This window comes from Chiloscyllium punctatum, chromosome 49 (genome assembly GCF_047496795.1).
Source record: "Chiloscyllium punctatum isolate Juve2018m chromosome 49, sChiPun1.3, whole genome shotgun sequence".
Classification (NCBI taxonomy): domain Eukaryota; kingdom Metazoa; phylum Chordata; class Chondrichthyes; order Orectolobiformes; family Hemiscylliidae; genus Chiloscyllium; species Chiloscyllium punctatum.
The window spans coordinates 42081816-42106749 of NC_092787.1; the positions used below are offsets into that span (position 1 = coordinate 42081816).

At 54.5% G+C, this 24934-nt stretch overlaps 1 protein-coding gene across 2 annotated transcripts in view; it reads left to right on the plus strand.

Moving 5' to 3' along the window:
• Positions 1-24934, plus strand: part of LOC140469638 (discoidin domain-containing receptor 2-like) — a 143679-nt gene that overhangs the window by 100286 nt on the left and 18459 nt on the right. For both annotated transcript variants that reach the window (XM_072566336.1, XM_072566337.1), the window contains exons 4-8: positions 14456-14684; positions 20577-20724; positions 21998-22103; positions 22509-22695; positions 23960-24215. In XM_072566336.1, the coding sequence (XP_072422437.1) occupies positions 14456-14684; positions 20577-20724; positions 21998-22103; positions 22509-22695; positions 23960-24215 (926 nt within the window). The remainder of the gene's footprint in view (positions 1-14455; positions 14685-20576; positions 20725-21997; positions 22104-22508; positions 22696-23959; positions 24216-24934) is intronic.

Below are 24934 nucleotides of genomic sequence, written 5' to 3' on the forward strand. Positions count from 1 at the left end.
TGTGTGTGTGAGAGAGTGGGGGGGCTGTGTGTGTGAGAGAGTGGGGGGGCTGTGTGTGTGAGAGAGTGGGGGGGCTGTGTGTGTGAGAGAGAGTGGGGGGGGGCTGTGTGTGAGAGAGTGGGGGGGAGCTGTGTGTGTGAGAGTGGAGGGGGCTGTGTGTGTGAGAGAGTGGGGGGGCTGTGTGTGTGAGAGAGTGGGGGGGCTGTGTGTGTGAGAGAGTGGGGGGGCTGTGTGTGTGAGAGAGAGTGGGGGGGCTGTGTGTGTGAGAGAGAGTGGGGGGGGCTGTGTGTGTGAGAGAGTGGGGGGGCTGTGTGTGTGAGAGAGAGTGGGGGGGGGCTGTGTGTGAGAGAGTGGGGGGGAGCTGTGTGTGTGAGAGTGGGGGGGGCTGTGTGTGTGAGAGAGTGGGGGGGCTGTGTGTGTGAGAGAGTGGGGGGGCTGTGTGTGTGAGAGAGAGTGGGGGGGCTGTGTGTGTGTGAGAGAGAGTGGGGGAGCTGTGTGTGGGAGAGAGAGTGGGGGGGCTGTGTGTGTGTGAGAGAGAGTGGGGGAGCTGTGTGTGGGAGAGAGAGTGGGGGGCTGTGTGTGGGAGAGAGAGTGGGGGGCTGTGTGTGGGAGAGAGAGTGGGGGGGCTGTGTGTGTGGGAGTGGGGGGGCTGTGTGTGTGTGGGGGAGTTGGGGGTGGGGGGGCTGTGTGTGTGTGAGAGTGGCGGGTGGGGGGGCTGTGTGTGTGTGAGAGTGGGGGTGGGGGGGCTGTGTGTGTGTGAGAGTGGGGGTGGGGGGGCTGTGTGTGTGTGAGAGTGGGGGGTGGGGGGGCTGTGTGTGTGAGAGTGGGGGTGGGGGGGCTGTGTGTGTGTGAGAGTGGGGGGTGGGGGGGCTGTGTGTGTGTGAGAGTGGGGGGTGGGGGGGCTGTGTGTGTGTGAGAGTGGGGGTGGGGGGGCTGTGTGTGTGTGAGAGTGGGGGTGGGGGGGCTGTGTGTGTGTGCGAGTGGGGGGTGGGGGGGCTGTGTGTGGGAGAGAGGTGGGGGGGCTGTGTGTGGGGGGGTGTGGGGGGGCTGTGTGTGTGTGGGAGTGGGGGGGCTGTGTGTGGGGGGGAGTGGGGGGGGCTGTGTGTTTGTGGGAGTGGGGGGGCTGTGTGTGTGTGTGGGAGTGGGGGGGCTGTGTGTGTGTGGGAGTGGGGGGGCTGTGTGTGTGGGGGAGTGGGGGGCGGGGGGGCTGTGTGTGTGAGAGAGTGGGGGGGGCTGTGTATGAGCGAGTGTGTGGGGGGAGCTGTGTGTATGAGAGAGAGAGGCGGGGGGGGCTGTGTGTGAGAGAGATAGTGGGGGGGCTGTGTGTGTGTGGGAGTGGGGGGGCTGTGTGTGTGTGGGAGCGGGGGGGCTGTGTGTGTGGGGGAGTGGGGGGCGGGGGGGCTGTGTGTGTGAGAGAGTGGGGGGGGCTGTGTATGAGCGAGTGTGTGGGGGGCTGCGTGTGAGAGAGAGAGAGATTGGGGGGGCTGTGTGTGAGAGAGTGTGTGGGGGGAGCTGTGTGTATGAGAGAGAGAGGCGGGGGGGCTGTGTGTGAGAGAGATAGTGGGGGGGGCTGTGTGAGAGAGAGTGTGGGGGGGCTGTGTGAGTGTGTGAGAGAGAGTGGGGGGGCTGTGTGTGTGTGTGAGAGAGAGTGGGGGTGCTGTGTGTGTGTGTGAGAGAGAGTGGGGGGGCTGTGTGTGTGTGTGAGAGAGAGTGGGGGGGCTGTGTGTATGTGAGAGAGAGTGGGGGGGCTGTGTGAGAGAGAGTGGGGGGGCTGTGTGTATGTGATAGAGAGTGGGGGGGCTGTGTGAGAGAGAGTGGGGGGGCTGTGTGTGAGAGAGTGGGGGGGCTGTGTGTGAGAGAGTGGGGGGGCTGTGTGTGAGTGTGTCTGTGGGGGGGGCTATGTGTGAGAGAGAGAGGGTGGGGGGGCCGTGTGTGAGAGAGTGGGGGGGCTGTGTGTGAGAGAGTGGGGGGGCTGTGTGTGAGTGTGTCTGTGGGGGGGGCTATGTGTGAGAGAGAGAGGGTGGGGGGGCCGTGTGTGAGAGAGAGGGGGGGCTGTGTTAGTGTGAGAGTGTGGGGGGGCTATGTGTGTGAGAGAGAGTGGGGGGGCTATGTGTGTGAGAGAGAGTGGGGGGGCTGTGTGTGAGAGAGTGGGGGGTGGCTGTGTGTGAGAGAGTGGGGGGGGGCTGTGTGTGTGAGAGTGGGGGGGGCTGTGTGTGTGAGAGTGGGGGGGGGCTGTGTGTGTGAGAGTGGGGGGGGCTGTGTGTGTGATGGAGTGGGGGGGCTGTGTGTGTGTGGGAGTGGGGGGGCTGTGTGTGGGAGAGAGAGTGGGGGGGGCTGTGTGTGTGGGAGTGGGGGGGCTGTGTGTGTGTGGGAGTGGGGGGGGCTGTGTGTGTGTGGGGGAGTTGGGGGTGGGGGGGCTGTGTGTGTGTGAGAGTGGCGGGTGGGGGGGCTGTGTGTGTGTGAGAGTGGGGGTGGGGGGGCTGTGTGTGTGTGGGAGTGGGGGGGCTGTGTGTGTGTGGGAGTGGGGGGGCTGTGTGTGTGTGGGAGTGGGGGGGCTGTGTGTGTGTGGGAGTGGGGGGGCTGTGTGTGTGAGAGAGTGGGGGGGCTGTGTGTGTGAGAGAGAGTGGGGGGGCTGTGTGTGTGTGAGTGGGGGAGCTGTGTGTGGGAGAGAGAGTGGGGGGCTGTGTGTGGGAGAGAGAGTGGGGGGCTGTGTGTGGGAGAGAGAGTGGGGGGGCTGTGTGTGTGGCAGTGAGGGGGCTGTGTGTGTGTGGGAGTGGGGGGGCTGTGTGTGTGTGGGGGAGTTGGGGGTGGGGGGGCTGTGTGTGTGTGAGAGTGGGGGTGGGGGGGCTGTGTGTGTGTGAGAGTGGGGGTGGGGGGGCTGTGTGTGTGTGAGAGTGGGGGGTGGGGGGGCTGTGTGTGTGAGAGTGGGGGGTGGGGGGGCTGTGTGTGTGAGAGTGGGGGGTGGGGGGGCTGTGTGTGTGTGAGAGTGGGGGATGGGGGGGCTGTGTGTGTGTGAGAGTGGGGGTGGGGGGGCTGTGTGTGTGTGAGAGTGGGGGTGGGGGGGCTGTGTGTGTGTGCGAGTGGGGGGTGGGGGGGCTATGTGTATGGGGGAGTGGGGGGGCTGTGTGTGGGAGAGAGGTGGGGGGGCTGTGTGTGGGGGGGAGTGGGGGGGCTGTGTGTGGGGGGGAGTGGGGGGGCTGTGTGTGGGGGGGGCTGTGTGTGGGGGGGAGTGGGGGGGGCTGTGTGTTTGTGGGAGTGGGGGGGCTGTGTGTGTGTGTGGGAGTGGGGGGGCTGTGTGTGTGTGGGAGTGGGGGGGCTGTGTGTGTGTGGGAGTGGGGGGGCTGTGTGTGTGGGGGAGCGGGGGGGCTGTGTGTGTGGGGGAGTGGGGGGCGGGGGGGCTGTGTGTGTGAGAGTGTGGGGGGGGCTGTGTATGAGCGAGTGTGTGGGGGGCTGCGTGTGAGAGAGAGAGAGATTGGGGGGGCTGTGTGTGAGAGAGTGTGTGGGGGGAGCTGTGTGTATGAGAGAGAGAGGCGGGGGGGCTGTGTGTGAGAGAGATAGTGGGGGGGGCTGTGTGAGAGAGAGTGTGGGGGGGCTGTGTGTGTGTGTGAGAGAGAGTGGGGGTGCTGTGTGTGTGTGTGAGAGAGAGTGGGGGGGGCTGTGTGTGTGTGTGAGAGAGAGTGGGGGGGCTGTGTGTGTGTGAGAGAGAGTGGGGGGGCTGTGTGTGTGTGAGAGAGAGTGGGGGGGCTGTGTGTATGTGAGAGAGAGTGGGGGGGCTGTGTGAGAGAGAGTGGGGGGGCTGTGTGTGAGAGAGTGGGGGGGCTGTGTGTGAGTGTGTCTGTGGGGGGGGCTATGTGTGAGAGAGAGAGGGTGGGGGGGCCGTGTGTGAGAGAGAGGGGGGGCTGTGTTAGTGTGAGAGTGTGGGGGGGCTATGTGTGTGAGAGAGAGTGGGGGGGCTATGTGTGTGAGAGAGTGGGGGGGGGCTGTGTGTGAGAGAGTGGGGGGGGGCTGTGTGTGAGAGAGTGGGGGGGGGCTGTGTGTGAGAGAGTGGGGGGGGGCTGTGTGTGTGAGAGTGGGGGGGGCTGTGTGTGTGAGAGTGGGGGGGGGCTGTGTGTGTGAGAGTGGGGGGGGCTGTGTGTGTGATGGAGTGGGGGGGCTGTGTGTGTGTGGGAGTGGGGGGGCTGTGTGTGTGTGGGAGTGGGGGGGCTGTGTGTGTGAGAGAGTGGGGGGGCTGTGTGTGTGAGAGAGAGTGGGGGGGCTGTGTGTGTGTGAGTGGGGGAGCTGTGTGTGGGAGAGAGAGTGGGGGGCTGTGTGTGGGAGAGAGAGTGGGGGGCTGTGTGTGGGAGAGAGAGTGGGGGGGCTGTGTGTGTGGGAGTGGGGGGGCTGTGTGTGTGTGGGAGTGGGGGGGCTGTGTGTGTGTGGGGGAGTTGGGGGTGGGGGGGCTGTGTGTGTGTGAGAGTGGCGGGTGGGGGGGCTGTGTGTGTGTGAGAGTGGGGGTGGGGGGGCTGTGTGTGTGTGAGAGTGGGGGGTGGGGGGGCTGTGTGTGTGAGAGTGGGGGTGGGGGGGCTGTGTGTGTGTGAGAGTGGGGGGTGGGGGGGCTGTGTGTGTGAGAGATTGGGTGGTGGGGGGGCTGTGTGTGTGTGAGAGTGGGGGTGGGGGGGCTGTGTGTGTGTAAGAGTGGGGGTGGGGGGGCTGTGTGTGTGTGCGAGTGGGGGGTGGGGGGGCTGTGTGTGTGTGAGAGTGGGAGTGGGGGGGCTATGTGTATGGGGGAGTGGGGGGGCTGTGTGTGGGAGAGAGGTGGGGGGGCTGTGTGTGGGGGGGAGTGGGGGGGCTGTGTGTGTGTGGGAGTGGGGGGGCTGTGTGTGGGGGGGAGTGGGGGGGCTGTGTGTGGGGGGGGCTGTGTGTGGGGGGGAGTGGGGGGGCTGTGTGTTTGTGGGAGTGGGGGGGCTGTGTGTGTGTGTGGGAGTGGGGGGGCTGTGTGTGTGTGGGAGTGGGGGGGCTGTGTGTGTGTGGGAGTGGGGGGGCTGTGTGTGTGGGGGAGCGGGGGGGCTGTGTGTGTGGGGGAGTGGGGGGCGGGGGGGCTGTGTGTGTGAGAGAGTGGGGGGGGCTGTGTATGAGCGAGTGTGTGGGGGGCTGCGTGTGAGAGAGAGAGAGATTGGGGGGGGCTGTGTGTGAGAGAGTGTGTGGGGGGAGCTGTGTGTATGAGAGAGAGAGGCGGGGGGGCTGTGTGTGAGAGAGATAGTGGGGGGGGCTGTGTGAGAGAGAGTGTGGGGGGGGCTGTGTGAGAGAGAGTGTGGGGGGGCTGTGTGTGTGTGTGAGAGAGAGTGGGGGGGCTGTGTGTGTGTGTGAGAGAGAGTGGGGGGGCTGTGTGTGTGTGTGAGAGAGAGTGGGGGGGCTGTGTGTGTGAGAGAGAGAGTGGGGGGGCTGTGTGTGTGTGAGAGAGAGTGGGGGGGCTGTGTGTATGTGAGAGAGAGTGGGGGGGCTGTGTGAGAGAGAGTGGGGGGGCTGTGTGAGAGAGAGTGGGGGGGCTGTGTGTGAGAGAGTGGGGGGGCTGTGTGTGAGTGTGTCTGTGGGGGGGGCTATGTGTGAGAGAGAGAGGGTGGGGGGGCCGTGTGTGAGAGAGAGAGGGGTGGCTGTGTGTGTGTGTGTGTGTGTGTGTGTGTGAGAGAGATTGGGGGGGCTGTGCGCGAGAGAGAGTGGGGGGGAGCGTGTGAGAGCGAGTGGGGGGCTGTGAGAGTGAGTGGGGGGGTCTGTGTGTGAGAGTGTCTGTGGGGGGCTGTGTGTGTGAGAGAGTGAGGGGGCTGTGTGTGTGAGAGAGAGTGGGGGATTGTGTGTGAGAGAGAGAGCGAGAGTGGGGAGGCTGTGTGAGAGAGTGTGGGGGGGGCTGTGTGTGTGTGAGAGTGGGGGGGCTGTGTGAGAGAGTGGGGAGGCTGTGTGAGAGTGAGAGTGTGAGGGGGCTGTGTGAGAGAGAGAGAGTGGCGGGGCTGTGTGTGGGAGAGAGAGAATGGGGGGCTGTGTGTGGGAGAGAGAGTGTGGGGGGGCTGTGTGTGTGAGAGAGATGGGGGGTGCTGTGTGGGTGAGAGGGTGTGGGGCGTTGTGTGTGAGAGAGAGTGGGGGGGCTGTGTGTGAGTGTGTCTGTGGGGGGGGCTATGTGTGAGAGAGAGAGGGTGGGGGGGCCGTGTGTGAGAGAGAGAGGAGTGGCTGTGTGTGTGTGTGTGTGTGTGTGTGAGAGATTGGGGGGGCTGTGCGCGAGAGAGAGTGGGGGGGAGCGTGTGAGAGCGAGTGGGGGGCTGTGAGAGTGAGTGGGGGGGTCTGTGTGTGAGAGTGTCTGTGGGGGGCTGTGTGAGAGAGAGAGGGTGGGGGCCCGTGTGTGTGTGAGAGAGAGTGGGGGGGGGGGCTGTGTGTGAGAGCGAGAGAGATTGGGGGGGCTGTGTGTATGTGAGTGAGAGAATGGGGGGGCTGTGTGTGAGAGAGAGAATGGGGGGGCTGTGTGTGAGAGAGAGAATGGGGGGGCTGTGTGTGAGAGAGAGAATGGGGGGGCTGTGTGTGAGAGAGAGAATGGGGGGGCTGTGTGTGTGTGAGAGAGAGAGAAAATGGGGGGAGCTGTGTGTGCGAGAGAGAGAGAAAATGGGGGGAGATGTGTGTGCGAGAGAGAGAGAAAATGGGGGGGCTGTGTGTGCGCGAGGGAGAGAAAATGGGGGGGCTGTGTGTGCGAGAGAGAAAATGGGGGGAGCTGTGTGTGCAAGAGAGAGAGAAAATGGGGGGGCTGTGTGTGCGAGAGAGAGAGTGGGGGGAGCTGTGTGTGTGTGAGAGAGAGAAAATGGGGGAGCTGTGTGTGCGAGAGAGAGAGAGAAAATGGGGGAGCTGTGTGTGTGAGAGAGAGAGAAAATGGGGGGCTGTGTGTGTGTGAGAGAGAGTGGGGGGAGCTGTGTGTGTGTGAGAGAGAGAAAATGGGGAGCTGTGTGTGTGTGAGAGAGAGTGGGGGGAGCTGTGTGTGTGTGAGAGAGAGTGGGGGGGCTGTGTGTGTGAGAGAGAGAGTGGGGGGAGCTGTATGTGCGAGAGAGAGAGAAAATTGGGGGGCTGTGTGTGTGCGAGAGAGAGTGGGGGGAGCTGTGTGTTCGAGAGAGAGAGAAAATGGGGGGGCTGTGTGTGCGCGAGGGAGAGAAAATGGGGCTGTGTGTGCAAGAGAGAGAGAAAATGGGGGGGCTGTGTGTGAGAGAGAGAGAGATTGGGGGGGCTGTGTGTGAGAGAGTGTGTGGGGGGAGCTGTGTGTATGAGAGAGAGAGGCGGGGGGGCTGTGTGTGAGAGAGAGGGTGGGGGCCCGTGTGTGTGTGAGAGAGAGTGGGGGGGCGCTGTGTGTGAGAGCGAGAGAGATTGGGGGGGCTGTGTGTATGTGAGTGAGAGAATGGGGGGGCTGTGTGTGTGTGAGAGAGAGTGGGGGGAGCTGTGTGTTCGAGAGAGAGAGAAAATGGGGGGGCTGTGTGTGCGAGAGAGAGAGAAAATGGGGGGGCTGTGTGTGCGCGAGGGAGAGAAAATGGGGGGGCTGTGTGTGCGAGAGAGAGAGAAAATGGGGGGGCTGTGTGTGCGAGAGAGAGAGAAAATGGGGGGGCTGTGTGTGCGAGAGAGAGAGAAAATGGGGGGGCTGTGTGTGCGCGAGGGAGAGAAAATGGGGGGGCTGTGTGTGCGAGAGAGAGAGAAAATGGGGGGGCTGTGTGTGCGAGAGAGAGAGAAAATGGGGGGGGCTGTGTGTGCGAGAGAGAGAGATTGGGGGGGCTGTGTGTATGTGAGTGAGAGAATGGGGGGGCTGTGTGTGTGTGAGAGAGAGTGGGGGGAGCTGTGTGTGTGAGAGAGAGAGAGAAAATGGGGGGGCTGTGTGTGCGAGAGAGAGAGTGGGGGGAGCTGTGTGTGCGAGAGAGAGAGTGGGGGGAGCTGTGTGTGCGAGAGAGAGTGGGGGGAGCTGTGTGTGTGTGTGAGAGAGAAAATGGGGGGGCTGTGTGTGTGTGAGAGAGAGTGGGGGGAACTGTGTGTGCGAGAGAGAGAGAAAATGGGGGGGCTGTGTGTGCGAGAGAGAGAGTGGGGGGAACTGTGTGTGCGCGAGGGAGAGAAAATGGGGGGGCTGTGTGTGCGAGAGAGAGAGTGGGGGGAACTGTGTGTGTGAGAGAGAGAGAGTGGGGGGAGCTGTGTGTGTGTGAGAGAGAGAGTGGGGGGAGCTGTGTGTGTGTGAGAGAGAGTGGGGGGAGCTGTGTGTGTGTGAGAGAGAGTGGGGGGGCTGTGTGTGTGCGAGAGAGAGAGTGGGGGGGCTGTGTGTGTGTGTGAGAGAGAGTGGGGGGAGCTGTGTGTGTGAGAGAGAGAGAGAAAATGGGGGGGCTGTGTGTGTGCGAGAGAGAGTGGGGGGAGCTGTGTGATCGAGAGAGAGAAAATGGGGGGGGGCTGTGTGTGCGAGAGAGAGAGAAAATGGGGGGGCTGTGTGTGCGCGAGGGAGAGAAAATGGGGGGGCTGTGTGTGCAAGAGAGAGAGAAAATGGGGGGGCTGTGTGTGCGAGAGAGAGAGAAAATGGGGGGGCTGTGTGTGCGAGAGAGAGAGAAAATGGGGGGGCTGTGTGTGCGCGAGGGAGAGAAAATGGGGCTGTGTGCGAGAGAGAGAGAAAATGTGGGGGCTGTGTGTGCGAGAGAGAGAGAAAATGGGGGGGGCTGTGTGTGCGAGAGAGAGAGAAAATGGGGGGTGCTGTGTGTGCAAGAGAGAGAAAATGGGGGGTGCTGTGTGTGCGAGAGAGAGAGAAAATGGGGGTGCTGTGTGTGCAAGAGAGAGAAAATGGGGGGTGCTGTGTGTGTGCGAGAGAGAGTGGGGGGAGCTGTGTGATCGAGAGAGAGAAAATGGGGGGGGGCTGTGTGTGCGAGAGAGAGAGAAAATGGGGGGGCTGTGTGTGCGCGAGGGAGAGAAAATGGGGGGGCTGTGTGTGCAAGAGAGAGAGAAAATGGGGGGGCTGTGTGTGCGAGAGAGAGAGAAAATGGGGGGGCTGTGTGTGCGAGAGAGAGAGAAAATGGGGGGGCTGTGTGTGCGCGAGGGAGAGAAAATGGGGCTGTGTGCGAGAGAGAGAGAAAATGTGGGGGCTGTGTGTGCGAGAGAGAGAGAAAATGGGGGGGGCTGTGTGTGCGAGAGAGAGAGAAAATGGGGGGTGCTGTGTGTGCAAGAGAGAGAAAATGGGGGGTGCTGTGTGTGCGAGAGAGAGAGAAAATGGGGGTGCTGTGTGTGCAAGAGAGAGAAAATGGGGGGTGCTGTGTGTGTGAGAGAGAGAGAAAATGGGGGGGCTGTGCGTGCGAGAGAGAGAGAAAATGGGGGTCTGTGCGTGCGAGAGAGAGAGTGGGGGGAACAGTGTGTGCGAGAGAGAGAGTGGGGGGAGCTGTGTGTGCGAGAGAGAGTGGGGGGAGCTGTGTGTGTGTGAGAGAGAGAAAATGGGGGGGCTGTGTGTGCGAGAGAGTGAGTGGGGGGAGCTGTGTGTGCGAGAGAGAGAGAAGGGGGAGCTGTGTGTGTGAGAGAGAGAGAAAATGGGGGAGCTGTGTGTGCGAGAGAGAGAGAGAAAATGGGGGAGCTGTGTGTGCGAGAGAGAGAGTGGGGGGAACTGTGTGTGCGAGAGAGAGAGTGGGGGGAGCTGTGTGTGCGAGAGAGAGAGTGGGGGGAACTGTGTGTGCGAGAGAGAGAGAGAAAATGGGGGAGCTGTGTGTGCGAGAGAGAGAGTGGGGGGAACTGTGTGTGCGAGAGAGAGAGTGGGGGGAGCTGTGTGTGCGAGAGAGAGAGTGGGGGTAGCTGTGTGTGTGAGAGAGAGAGAAAATGGGGGGCTGTGTGTGCGAGAGAGTGAGTGGGGGGAGCTGTGTGTGCGAGAGAGAGAGTGGGGGGGCTGTGTGTGTGCGAGAGAGAGAGTGGGGGGAGCTGTGTGTGCGAGAGAGAGAGTGGGGGGGCTGTGTGTGTGCGAGAGAGAGAGTGGGGGGAGCTGTGTGTGCGCGAGAGAGAGAGAAAATGGGGGGCTGTGTGTGCGAGAGAGTGAGTGGGGGGAGCTGTGTGTGCGAGAGAGAGAGAAAATGGGGGGGCTGTGTGTGCGAGAGAGTGAGTGGGGGGAGCTGTGTGTGCGATAGTGAGAGAGTGGGGGGGGCTGTGTGTGCGAGAGAGAGAGAGTGGGGGGGGGCTGTGTGTGTGAGAGAGAGAGTGGGGGGGGCTGTGTGTGCGAGAGAGAGAGAGTGGGGGGGGGCTGTGTGTGAGAGAGAGAGTGGGGGGGGGCTGTGTGTGTGAGAGAGTGAGTGGGGGGAGCTGTGTGTGCGATAGTGAGAGAGTGGGGGGGGCTGTGTGTGCGAGAGAGAGAGTGGGGGGCGCTGTGTGTGTGTGAGAGAGAGTGGGGGGGGCTGTGTGTGTGAGAGAGTGTGGGGGAGTGAGGGGGTGCCTGCATGTGACAGAGGGCAGAATATGTGTGCACATAACAGGGAGGGAGCATGTTGCTGTTTTGAGAGAGGGTGTCAGAGAGCATGGGTTTGTGTGTGTGATGGAGAGGGAGAGAGCAGGCATAAGATGGGACGAGAGACAGTGGGTGTGTGCCTGTGAGGGGTGTGTGTATGCACTTAAAGGGCAAGAGATAGAGAGTGAGTATGCGTCTGCGAGAGGGGTCAAGAGAGGGTGGGTGGGTGTGTCCGAGGAGTAGGCATGTATGTACGTGTGGGAGTGTGGGGCATGGGGGAGGCATGTCTGCACGTGTGTGAGCGCGGGACATGGGGGAGGCACGTGTGTGAGAGTGGGGCATGGGGGAGGCACGTGTGTGAGAGTGGGGCATGGGGGAGGCATGTCTGCACGTGTGCGTGCTGGGTGGGGCATGTGTGCACGTGACGGGGGCTTATGTGCTCAGGAGCAAGAGTGTGGGGTGGTGAGTGGGGCAGGCAAGTAGGCATGTGTGAGGAGCATAGAGAGAATGGGCGTGTGTGTGCGAGAGAGGGGGTAATAGAGAGTGGGCGTGGGTGTGCGAGAGAGGGGGTAATAGAGAGTGGGCGTGGGTGTGCGAGAGAGGGGGTAATATAGAATGGACGTGGGTGTGCGAGAGAGGGGGTAATAGAGAATGGGCGTGGGTGTGTGAGAGAGGGTAATAGAGAGTGGGCGTGGGTGTGTGAGAGAGGGTAATAGAGAGTGGGCGTGGGTGTGCGAGAGAGGGGGTAATAGAGAGTGGGCGTGGGTGTGCGAGAGAGGGGGTAATAGAGAGTGGGTGTGGGTGTGTGAGAGAGGGGGTAATAGAGAATGGGCGTGGGTGTGTGAGAGAGGGTAATAGAGAGTGGGTGTGGGTGTGCGAGAGAGGGGGTAATAGAGAGTGGGCGTGGGTGTGTGAGAGAGGGTAATAGAGAGTGGACGCGTGTGTGCGGGAGGGGTAATAGAGAGTGGGCATGTGTGTGAGAGAGGGGGTAATAGAGAATGGGCGTGTGTGTGTGAGAGAGGGGGTAATAGAGAGTGGGCGTGTGTGTGTGAGAGAGGGGGTAATAGAGAGTGGGCGTGTGTGTGAGAGAGGGGGTAATAGAGAATGGGCACGTGTGTGTGAGAGAGGGGGTAATAGAGAGTGGGCGTGTGTGTGCAAGGGGGGTAATAGAGAGTGAGCGTGTGTGTGTGAGAGAGGGGGTAATAGAGAGTGGGCGTGTGTGTGCAAGGGGGGTAATAGAGAGTGAGCGTGTGTGTGTGAGAGAGGGGGTAATAGAGAGTGGGCGTGTGTGTGTGTGAGAGAGGGGGTAATAGAGAGTGAGCGTGTGTGTGTGAGAGAGGGGGTAATAGAGAGTGGGCGTGTGTGTGTGTGAGAGAGGGGGTAATAGAGAGTGGGCGTGTGTGTGTGTGAGAGAGGGGGTAATAGAGAGTGGGCGTGTGTGTGTGTGAGAGAGGGGGTAATAGAGAGTGGGCGCGTGTGTGTGTGAGAGAGGGGGTAATAGAGAGTGGGCGCGTGTGTGTGTGAGAGAGGGGGTAATAGAGAGTGGGCGTGTGTGTGTGTGAGAGAGGGGGTAATAGAGAGTGGGCGTGTGTGTGTGTGAGAGAGGGGGTAATAGAGAGTGGGCGTGTGTGTGTGTGAGAGGGGGTAATAGAGAGTGGGCGTGTGTGTGTGTGAGAGAGGGGGTAATAGAGAGTGGGCGTGTGTGTGTGTGAGAGAGGGGGTAATAGAGAGTGGGCGTGTGTGTGTGTGAGAGAGGGGGTAATAGAGAGTGGGCGTGTGTGTGTGTGAGAGAGGGGGTAATAGAGAGTGGGCGTGTGTGTGGGAGAGAGGGGGTAATAGAGAGTGGGCGTGTGTGTGTGAGAGAGGGTAATAGAGAGTGGGCGTGTGTGTGTGTGAGAGAGGGTGTAATAGAGAGTGGGCGTGTGTGTGTGTGAGAGGGTAATAGAGAGTGGGCGTGTGTGTGTGAGAGAGGGGGTAATAGAGAGTGGGCGCATGTGTGTGAGAGGGGGTAATAGAGAGTGGGCGTGTGTGTGTGTGAGAGAGGGGGTAATAGAGAGTGGGCGTGTGTGTGTGAGAGAGAGGGGGTAATAGAGAGTGGGCGTGTGTGTGTGAGAGAGGGTAATAGAGAGTGGGCGTGTGTGTGTGAGAGAGGGGGTAATAGAGAGTGGGCGTGTGTGTGTGAGAGAGGGGGTAATAGAGAGTGGGCGTGTGTGTGTGTGAGAGAGGGGGTAATAGAGAGTGGGCGTGTGTGTGAGAGAGAGGGGGTAATAGAGAGTGGGCGTGTGTGTGTGAGAGAGGGGGTAATAGAGAGTGGGCGTGTGTGTGTGTGAGAGGGGGTAATAGAGAGTGGGCGCATGTGTATGAGAGAGAGGGGGTAATAGAGAGTGGGCGTGTGTGTGTGTGAGAGAGGGGGTAATAGAGAGTGGGCGTGTGTGTGTGTGAGAGAGGGGGTAATAGAGAGTGGGCGTGTGTGTGTGTGAGAGGGGGTAATAGAGAGTGGGCGTGTGTGTGTGTGAGAGAGGGGGTAATAGAGAGTGGGCGTGTGTGTGTGTGAGAGAGGGGGTAATAGAGAGTGGGCGTGTGTGTGTGAGAGAGGGGGTAATAGAGAGTGGGCGTGTGTGTGTGTGAGAGAGGGTAATAGAGAGTGGGCGTGTGTGTGTGTGAGAGAGGGTAATAGAGAGTGTGCGTGTGTGTGTGAGAGAGGGGGTAATAGAGAGTGGGCGTGTGTGTGAGAGAGGGGGTAATAGAGAGTGGGCGTGTGTGTGTGAGAGAGAGGGGGTAATAGAGAGTGGGCGTGTGTGTGAGAGAGGGGGTAATAGAGAGTGGGCGTGTGTGTGTGTGTGAGGGGGTAATAGAGAGTGGGCGTGTGTGTGTGTGTGAGGGGGTAATAGAGAGTGGGCGTGTGTGTGTGAGAGAGGGGGTAATAGAGAGTGGGCGTGTGTGTGTGAGAGAGGGGGTAATAGAGAGTGGGCGTGTGTGTGTGTGAGAGAGGGGGTAATAGAGAGTGGGCATGTGTGTGTGTGAGAGAGGGTAATAGAGAGTGGGCGTGTGTGTGTGAGAGAGGGGGTAATAGAGAGTGGGCGTGTGTGTGTGTGTGAGAGGGGGTAATAGAGAGTGGGCGTGTGTGTGTGTGAGAGAGGGTAATAGAGAGTGGGCGTGTGTGTGTGTGAGAGAGGGCAACCAGAGGGTCGTGGGAGGTGCAGCATGTGTGTGCATGTGGGGACGGGCGTGAGAGAGTGGGGGAACGCATGTGCATTGGAGAATAGGAGTGCATGTGTGACAGAGTGTGTGGGGGTGTGTGTATGAGAGAGTGAGCGTGCATGTGTGAGGGAGAGCGGGCGTGCATGTGTTTTTGAGGGAGAGTAGGGGGTGCGCGTGTGTGGGGGAGAGTGGGTGTGCATGTGTGTGAGGTAGAGTAGTGGGTGTGTGTTTTCATGGGAGAGTAGGGGGTGCGTGTGTTTTTGTGGGAGAGTTGAGGGTGTGCGTATGTATGTGTGTATGAGGGAATTAGATGTGTATGTGTACATGAGAGTTGATGAGGGAGAGCTGAGAAATAAATATAAATGATGTCTTTCTGTGTGCATGCGTGTTACTGTGTTCATGTGTTCTATGTTTGTTACTCTGCCTGTACACACGTGTGTGTTACTCTACCCCTTTGTGTGCACTCACCCAAGTTTGAGGCTTGGTTTTGTTGCTCTCTCAGTCAAATCCTCTGCCTGCCCAGTATCACATACGGTGAACGTTCACCTGGACTTCGTGTTGGCATTCCACTAGTGCTGAACTCTGCTGTAACAGAAGGTGCTGGTGATGAGGATTGCTGGAGAATTACACATTGCTTGGTAGGTGCCATGCCAGCTGCCCTGGTTGCTGATACTGCACAATAAATGTGAGAGCTGTAAGAGACTGTTAATCCATGCTGACTAACTGCAAGTGCTGCTGGTGGGTTAATGTGGTGTCTTACTGCCCCCTCCTGGTACCGTGACAGTGATGTAAGTGCTTTGTGTTGTCTTTCAGACTGGAGAAGGAGCGGGGTGATGGAGCCTGGTGTCCAGTCGACCTCCTGTACCCTGACAGTGTGGAATACCTGCAGATTGACCTTCATGCCCTCACCTTTATCACACTGCTTGGCACACAGGGGCGTCACGCTTACGGAAATGGCAATGAGTTTGCCCGTGCTTACCAACTGGATTACAGCCGGGATGGGAGGCGCTGGATAACCTGGAAGGATCGCCAGGGGAAACAGGTGAAGACAACACTGCCCACTCCACCCACACACCTGCTTCCTCATGGAATCTCAAAACACATAAGGCACATGGGCATCACTGGCTGGGCCAGTATTTAATACCTGTCCCTAATCTCCCCTGTGAGGGTGAGGGCAACCTACCTTCCCTGACCTGCTGCAGTCCACATTGCTGTAGATTAACCCACAATGTCCTCAGGGAGGGAGTTCTAGGGCTTTGTTCCAGCGATACTGGAGGAACTGTGATCTGTTTGCAAGTCAGGACAGTGTGTGGAAGGGAGCTTGCAAATACTAGTACGTGTATGCATCTGCTGCCTTTGTTTCTCCAAGTGGTTGAAGTCAGGTTTAACGTAGTTTGTGAAGGTCCTTTGGTAAATTGCACCTGTACATCTTATAGATGGTGCACACTGCTGCCTCTGGGCCTCGGTGGTTGTGAGAGTGAAAGTTGAACGTCGTGGAGAGGGTGTCAATCAATAGGCTGATTTCTAATTGATGATGTTGAGCTTCTTGTGTGTAGTTGGAGCAGTGCTCATCCAGGCAAGTGTGAAGATTTTCCTCACTCTCCTAAGTTGTTCCTTCAGATGCTGGACAGGTTTTGTGGAGTCTGGGTGAATTACTCGCTGCGTGATTCCCAGCCTCTTGTAGTCACAGTATTTATGTGGCTCATCCAGTATCATTTGTGACCAATGTTAACCTCCATGATCTTCATAGTGGAAGGTTTAGATTCCCCACAGTCTTGAAACAGGCTATTCAGCCCAACAAGTCCACATTGATCCTCTGAAGAGTAACCCACCCAGACCCATTCCCCTACCCTATATTTACATCTGACTAATGTACCTAACATTACGGGCAATTTAACATGGCCAATTCATCTAACCTGCACATCTTTGGACTATGGGAGGAAACCAGAACACCCAGAGGAAACCCACGCAGACATGGGGAGAATGTACAACCTCCACACAGACAGTCACCTGAGGCTGGAATTGAACCTGTGTCCCGGCGCTGAGGCAGCAGTGCTAACCACTGAGCCACCATGCTGCCCAGTTTAGGGATTCTCTCCTGTGGAAATGATCATTACCTGGTACTTGTGGCATTCTCAAGCCCCTCACCATCCTGACTTGGCAATATATCGCCGTTCCTTCACTGTCATTGGGTCAAAATCCTATAATTCCTTCCCTAAGGGACAGTGTGGGTTAACCCACAGCAGGTGGACTGCAGCGGTTCAAGAAGGCAGCTCACCACCAAGGGGCAACTAGAGACGGGCAATAAATGCTGGCCAGACAGCATCCCACACATGAATTTTGAGGAAAAAACTGCTCATTGCCATTTAGAACATAGAACAATACAGCACAGAACAGGCCCTTCGGCCCACGATGTTGTGCCGAACTTCTATCCTAGATTAAGCACCCATCCATGTACCTATCCAAATGCCGCTTAAAGGTCGCCAATGATTCTGACTCTACCACTCCCATGGGCAGCGCATTCCATGCCCCCACCACTCTGCGTAAAGAACCCACCCCTGACATCTCCCCTATACCTTTCACCCTTCACCTTAAATTTATGTCCCCTTGTAACACTCTGTTGTACCCGGGGAAAAAGTTTGTAAGCTCAACCAGCATGTTGTCCCAGTCTTATTGTTTTTGAACATGGACTGCTTCAGAATCTGAGGAGTCGTGAATAGTGCAGAACGTTTTGCGGTCATCGTGAACATTCCACCACTTCTGCCCTTCTGATGGAACAAAGGTCATTGATGAATCAGCTGAAAATGGTCAGAGCTTGAGTACTCCTTTGAGGAAATCTCACCTTGTGATAGTGTCCTTACTCTGGGTCGAGACTTGGGTTCAAGTCCCACCTGCTCCACACATTTCTAAGAACACCTTTGAACAGGTTGATTAGAAAATATTATCCTGGGGAACTCCTGCAGTGATGGTTTAGAGCTGAGGTGATGGACTTCCAATAACCACAACTATCGTGCTATATGCCAGCTTTGACTCCAGTGGTGAGTTTCCCAATTCCCATTGACTCTAGATTTGAAGGGTCTCTTGATGCCACAATTGGTCACATGCAGCATAAATATCAGTCATCTCGCCTCTAGAATTCAGCTTCTTTATCTACATTTAGACCAAGGCTATAATGATGGCATGAGCTGAATGGAACCCAAGTTTAGCGTCGGTGAGAAGGTTATATATGAACTAGGAGCAGGAATCGGCTCTATAGTCATAAAGGTGTATAGCATGGAAATAGACCCTTTAGTTCAACTCATTCATTCCGATCAGATATTCTAAGTTAATCTAGTCCCATTTGCTAGCATTTGACCCATGTCCCCCTCAACCCTTTATATTCATGTATCCATCCAGCTGTCTTTCAAAAGTTGTCATTGTATCAGCCTCCACCACTTCCTCTGGCAGTTCATTCTATACATGCACCACCCTCTGCATGAAAAAGTTGACCCTTAAGTCCCTTTTAAATCTTTCTCCTCTCACCCTAAACCTATGCTCTAGTTTTGGACTCCCCTACCGTTGGGAAAAAGACCTTGGCTATTCACCCTATCAATGCCCTCCATGATTTTATAAACTACTTATAAGGTCACTCTTCAGCCTCTGACACTCCAGGGAAAATAGCTCCAGCTTATTCAGCCTCCCTGTATAGCACAAGCCCTCCAACCCTGCCCCCTCAATTCTGCTGTCCATTCAGTAGGATCACAGAACATAGTACAGTACAGCACAGTACAGGCCCTTCAGCCCTCGATGTTGTGCCGACCTTTTATCCAACTCTAAGATCAGACTAACCTGCATACCCTTCATTTTACTATCATCCATGTGCCAACAGTTGCTTAAATGTCCCTAATGTATCTGACTCTACTCCCAACGCTGGCAGTGCACTCCACACACCCACCACTCTCTGTGTAAAGAACCTACCTCTGACATCTCCCCTAAACCTTCCTCCAATCACCTTATAATTATGCGCCCCCATGATAGACTTTTTCTCAGAAATGGCTCTGGCCATCCACTCTATCTATGCCTCTCAACATCTTGTAGATCTCTATAAAGTCACCCCTCATCCTTCTTCATCCCAGTGAGAAAATTCCTAGCTCTGTCAACCTTTCTTCATATGACATGCCCTCTAGTCCAGGCAGCATCCTGGTGAATCTCCTCTGCACCCTCTCTAAAGCTTCCACATCCTTCCTATAATGAGGCAATGGGAACTGAACACAATATTCCATGTGTGGCCTAACCAGGACCCTGTAGAGCTGCAGCATAAGCTCGCAGCTCTTAAACTCAAGCCCCCGTTAATAAAAACCAGCATACACCTTCTTAACAACCCTATCAATGTGGGTGGCAACTTTGAGGGATCTATGGACATGGAGCCCAAAATCCCTCTCTTCCTCCACACTGCCAAGAATCCTGCCTTTAACCCTGTATTCTGCATTCAAATTTGACTTTCCAAAGTGAATGAGCTCACACTTTTCCAGGTTGAACTCTATCTGCTACTTATCAGCCCAGTTCTGCATCCTGTCGATGTCTCGTTGCAACCTACAACAGCCCTCCACATTATCCACCACTCCACCAATTTCATGTCATCGGCAAACTTACTAACCCATCCCTTCCACTTCTTCATCCAAGTAATTTATAAAAATCACAAAGAGCAGAGGCCCCAGAACTGATCCCTGCGGAACACCACTGGTTACCAAGCTCCAGGCTGAATACTACCACCCTCTGTCTTCTATGGGCCAGCCAATTCTGTATCCAGACGGACACGTTTCCCTATATCCCATGCCTCCTTACTTTCTGAATGAGCCTACCATGGGGAACCTTATCAGTCTTACCTGCTCTGCCTTCATCAATGTGTTTTGTCATATCCTCAAATAATACAGTAAGATTTGTGAGGGCTGACCTGCCCCTCTGAAAACCATGCTGACTATCTCTAATCAAACTATGGTGTTACAAATAATCATAAATCCTGACTCTCAGAATCCTCTCCAATACTTTGCCCATCACAGCCATAAGACTGACACATCTGTAATTCCCAGAATTATCCCCATTCCCTTTCTTGAACAAGGGAATAACATTTGCCACCCTCTAATCATCTGGCACTACTCCAGTGGACAGTGAGGACACATAGATTATCACCAAAGATGTAGCAATCTCTTCCCTCACTTCCTGTAGTAACCCAGGGTGCATCCCGTCCGGCCCGGGGACTTATCTATCCTTATCTTTTTCAAACTTTTCCGTACATCCTCCTTCCTCACGTCAACCTGTTTGAGCATATCAGCCTGTTTCACGCTGTCCTCAGAAATGTCAAGGTCCCTCTCAGTAGTGAATACTGAGGCAAAGTATTTATTAATGACCTCCCCTATCTCCTCTGACTCTAGGCGCAAGTTCCCTCCACTATCCCTAATTGGCCCGACCCTCATTCTGGCCATCCTCTTGTTCCTCACATAAGTATAGAATACCTTAGGATTTTCCTTAATCCTATCCACCAAGGCTTTTTCATGTCCCCTTCTAGCTCTCCTAAGATCATTCTTCAGTTCCTTCCTGTCTACCTTGTAACCCTCTAAAGCCCTGTCTAATCCTTGCCTCCTCAACCTTAAGTAAGTTTCCTCTCGACTAGATGTTCCACATCCCTTGTCACCCAAGTTTCCTTCACCCTACCATCCCTTCCCTGCCTCAGTGGGACAAACCTGTCCAGCTTTATTAGCAGGTGCTTCTAAAACAACCTCCACATTTCTGTTGTACATTTCCCTGAGAACATCTTTCCCAATTTAGGCACCCCAGCTCCTGCCTAATGGCATTCTAATCCCCCCCCCCCTCCCTGAATTAAATGCTTACCCATACCATCTGCTCCAACCTTGAAGAGAGGCTGTACAGTTTGTGTTTTGAGTTCCACATCCCTATCAACTCCTGAGAAGTTTTGATTCCTGTACCTAACGAGAATCTATCCACCTCTGCCTTAAAACTATTGAAGGACCCTGTTGTTTCCATGGCTTCCTATCAACAATCCCTTTGCCTGCCTACCTTTTCTCTCTCTCTCTCTCTGTGCATCGACCTATCCATCAGTCCTTCTCCTCCTCCCCACCCCCCCCTGTCGTCAGTATGGATACTACCTTTCCTGAGATGCTTCTAGTTCTGAAAAGGCCTCACCCGACCTGAAATGTAAACTCTGCTTTCTCTCAACAGATACTGCCAGACCTGCAGAGTTTTTCCAGCAATTTCAGTTTGTGTTTATTTCTATCTACATAACTTGTTACTGCTCACATTTTGAACTCCTCCTTTGCGCACGAATCTTTTGTGTGGCACCTTTAGAAATGTCTTCTGGAAATCTATGTATAATAAGTCTACAGGCTTCCATTTATTGACAGCGCATTCCTCCTTCAAAGAACTCAAATAAACCAGTTAAGAATGATTTATATTTCATAAAACGGTGCTGACTTTTCTCAATTACCTTGTCTTTTTTGTAAATGCCCAAATATAACCTCCTCAATGATCAGTTTTAGCACCTTCCCCGTGACAGATGCCAAGTTAAATGGTTTATAGTTTGCCGCCTCCCTCCTTCCTTTCTTGAGTAGAGGAGTTATGTCTGTTACTTTGAAGCCTGATGGCACCTTACCAGAAGTTTGTGAATTTTGGAAAATTAACAGCAATGCATCTACTGCTTCATTTGCCACCTCTTTTATAATTCCGTGGCTGAGAAAGTGCTATTTGATAGCACTGTCAATGACCCATGGTGCCACTGCGATGGCGTTAGAGCGTGCACTATGAGAGGGGACTAGATCAGTAGACTTTGGTGAAATGTTGAGCTAAATGTGTTTGCTCAGTCTGCTGCTTTTCTGTACAGGTACAGGCCCTGTACCAACCTGCAGCCTTCTAATCTCTGGCATGTCCTTTTATCTTACAGATTATTCCTGGAAATGTCAACACTTACGATATTGTACTGAAGGACTTACGGCCTCCGATCATTGCCCGCTACGTGCGGGTGATTCCAGTGACTGAGCAGCCATCGAGTGTGTGTATGCGGGTTGAGCTGTACGGCTGTGCCTGGGCTGGTGAGTCTTCCTTGACCTTCCCTCCCTGCAAAGTCAGAAATCACACGACACCAGTCTATAGTGCAACAGGTTTATTTGAAATCACAAGTAGTCCCCTTCGTCAGGTCGGATCTGTTGGATTATAACCTGGTGTCGTGTGATTCCTGACTTTGTCTATCCCCCAGTCCAACACCCCCACATCGTATCCCAGCCTGTAGTTTAAAGATTCAAAGCAGCTGACACTCCTTGTGTTACCGTGAGCTTTAACATTATTCCAAACAGTTTGTGATTCCCTCTGTGATGTCCAGAGTTGCTGGGCTCTTTATTTAATATACATCAAGTGCAAAGGTAACAGCCCGAGAAGGGAAGGAGTCCGAAAGCAGGAAACTAAATGCCAGCTGGTCTAATATCTAGCATTGAGAAATTACAATAGTTTATTATTAAACAAATAATAACTGGACTTTGTTTCAGTGTGTTATGTTTTTATTTAAAAATGTCAACATGGTTTGACAAATTTATTGGAATATTTTGAGGATGAAATGAGCAGGGTGGATAAAGGAGAGCCGATAGATGTCGTGCATCTTGATTCACAAACTATATTCAATTGGGTGCTGTATAAAAGGTCACAATCCAGGAAAAAGATGCATGCTATTTTGGGGTTATAAATGTGCAAATTGGCAGATAGAGTACAATTTGGGAAAATATGAAGTTGTCCACATTGGCAGGAAGACAAGAAAAGCAGATAGTTAGTTAAACGGAGAGAGACTGCAAAATGTTGCAGCTCGACCTGGGTGTTCTTGTATGTGAATCACAACAGGTTAGTATTCAGGCACACCAAGTGATTCGGAAGGTAAAGGAAATGTGTTACAAGGGGAGCGGGTGTGGAATTCCTTTGCTCTGAGCTAATAAGCTTTGAGATTCTCTTCCACAGAGAGCAGTGGAGGTTCATTCACTGAATATTTACGGCTGTGTTAGTCAGATATGTATTCTTTGAGGGAGCCAAGGAGCACAAGCAGGGAGGTGGTTAAAGCCACAATTCCAATTAAATCATGATCTTATTGAAGCCAGGTGCCAAATGACTTCTTCCTGCTCCTATTTTTTCCTGTTCTTCTGTTGAAGCAGGCCATTCAGATAATGATTAGAATCTGTTTATTTCAAGTGGAATTCTTTTCCTGGGTCCCGGTTCCCCGAGAGTGGATGTGAGTGCATATGTGTCTGTGTCTGTGTGTGTGTGTGTGTGTGTGTGTGTGAGAGAGAGAGAGAAGCTGATTTTCTCATTGATATCTGTGTCCAGATGGCCTGTATTCGTACAGTGGGCCTGTGGGACAGACCATCGGAAAGCCAGGGGCAGCAGTCGTCTACCTCAATGACTCCACCTATGATGGCATCCAAGACTCCAGGTGAGCCTCTACGCTCCGGTAGTGAAGAAGTGATAATGGAGAAGGTTTAACCAGTACTTACCATATGACCCAAGATTAGTGTCTGGATGCATCGGGTATTGAATGCACTTGTTTGTTCCTGTCATTCATAAGTGGTTTGATTGTGCCAATGTCTGTTCAATGCAGAGTATTGAGAAATTTTTGGAGTAGATTTTGATTCTGGTTACCTTGTAATCCGTATAGTACCTAACTTCAGAGATTTCAACAGCATCCATTGCCTACACAGTGTGTGCTCAGGCTTCTCAGCCTACAGTGATGCAGCTCCAAGAGATGGGTGGGAGGGCTGGATGGATGGTTAACGTCTTGTTAGCTCTCACCTTGGGTCTGATCTTGGCTGAGGTCTGACTGATGCCACTCTCTGCCTAGGCGCAGTCATGATGGTCTGGGTCAGCTGACAGACGGGGTCCTGGGGTTGGATGATTTCACCCAGAGCCATGAGTACCGTGTGTGGCCGGGCTACGACTACATTGGCTGGAGCAACGAGACCTTCGCTGGCCAATATGTGGAGCTGGAATTTGAGTTTGACCAATGCAGGAACTTCTCCAGCATGAAGGTCAGTGTGCAAGAAGCCAGTGGTCTGCTGACTGTCAGGCTGGTCCTCAATCTATTTCTCACCTCCTGTGCCCACTCTCCTGAGTATCTCCCCATTACAACCTCCTCCTGAATCCTGGGATCTCTCTGAAACATGCTTTCCCTCGCTAAAGTGCTCAGCAGCATCAACAGGAGTTAGTAATGCTCAGAATCATTGTCTCCTGCTGTGTTGTTAATTCACTCATTTAACCCTCCACTTCATTGGGACTTGATGGGCTGAATGGCCTGCTTCCACGCTTTAGGGATTCTATGATTCTACCTGGGGGAGGTAAAGCAGTCTCCCCCTGTACAAGTACATTCCAGGGTGCTAATATTTGGCCTTGTTCAGGAACTGAGAGTCTGTGTGTTAACACTGTGCTCCCTTTGAGCTGTCTCTCTCTCTGTTCATCCTGTAGAGTGGCAAGTAGCGCAAGGTAACGTGGCAGAGTTTATCACATGGAGGCTGTTAATCAGATATACGAAACCACCTCCAAACCAGTGAGCTTACATTTTCAGTACAGTAAACGCTGGCCAAGCCAGTAATATTCACATCCTGTGAATGAATAATTAAAAAACATTGAGAGTCAAAACCTGTCACTTAAGTCTCAGTGATTGGAGGATTTATTTTGCTGACCATTTATTCAGCACCCCATGACCTCACTGTTCTCCAACTGCTTTCACTAACACCTTCCAGAAAGCCTGGGAACACCATGAGTTCAGAGTGAAGTTCCAAACTCCCAGTTAAGCAGATAATTGTCTTTCTCCCCCTCCCCCACATAATACAACAAGTGAAATAAATTCAGGAGGTACACCATCTCCACAGGCCACCCTCCACCTCGTCAAGTTCAGCTCCTTTTGTACATGGTCCCCCCCCCCCCCCCATTCTCCATCTCCCTCTCCCCCACCTTCTCTCCTGTCCTCCATTGTCAATCCCCCATCCTCTTTCCCTACCCTTCCCCGTCCTCCATCATCCCCACCCCACCCCCAATTCACCCACTCTCCTTGATCACTGCTCCCGTTCCTGTCCTTTTCCTTTCAATGTGACACACTGTCTCTTTTTCCAATCATGTGGGCTCCCTCTCTTTCTTTCCTCTGACTCTCTCTCTGACTTTGTCTTTGTGACTGACTGAATCCCTCTGTCCTCTCATTTCCCTCTGTGACCCTTTGTTGTATTCTCCCCTTCACCCACTTCCCTTTTCCCCTCTCTCTGTCTGTCTCTCCCTTGACTGACTCGGTCTCTCCCACAGGTTCACTGTAACAATCTGTACACAAAATCGGTGAAGATTTTCCACCGGGTTGAGTGTTACTTCAAGCAGCAGCTGGTGGCAAACTGGGAGCCCGAGTCGGTCGGGGTAACCACAGTGATGGACGACAAGAACCCAAGTGCGCGGTTCGTTGTTGTACCCCTAGGCCAGAGGCTGGGTAAGGCGATCCGCTGCCGGTTCTACTTTGCAGACCGCTGGATGTTGTTCAGTGAGATCTCCTTCCAGTCAACAGTCGCAGGTAATGACTGTCACCACTCCATCAGCAACCAAGGTCTGTCCTTTATCTCAGTCTCACAGGGTAGACAGCCAGGATCCTGTTGACCATGAAGATCAGCGTTCACTGATGTCATTGGGTCCGGAATATTAGTCTGAAAGGGAGCAACTGGGGAGTGGTTGTAAAGTTCTTCAAATACAAACAAGTTTTATAATCAGCCAGAGTCATTCACAATTGGAACTGCACAAACTATTTATAGTCATTGAGTCATACAGCACAGAAACAGACCCTTTGTCCAACCAGTTCCTGCTTAACATAATCCCAGACTAAACTGGTCCCACCTGCCTGCTCCTGGTCCAAATCATTTCCTATTCATCTACTTATCCAAACGTCTTTTAAACGTAATCCACCAACCCCACCCCTGGATAAAAAAATTTCCCCTTGTGTCTTTTTAAAATCTCTTTGCTCTCACCTCAAAAATGTGCACCTTAGTCTTGAAATTCCCTGCCCCATTAACTCTATCTAGTCCCCTTCAATATTTTATAAGCTTATAGAAGGTTGCCTCTCAATCTCAATCTCCTACACTTGAGTGAAAAGATAACACTTTTATGCTGAGAACTTTATTTCAATTAAAGATACTTGGTAAAACACTCCCCCGCTGATGATTAACTCCCTATAATTGTACAACCATTCTCCCCCCCCCCCGGTTACCCCATAATTAATATATCAGTCTCCTGTTCCAT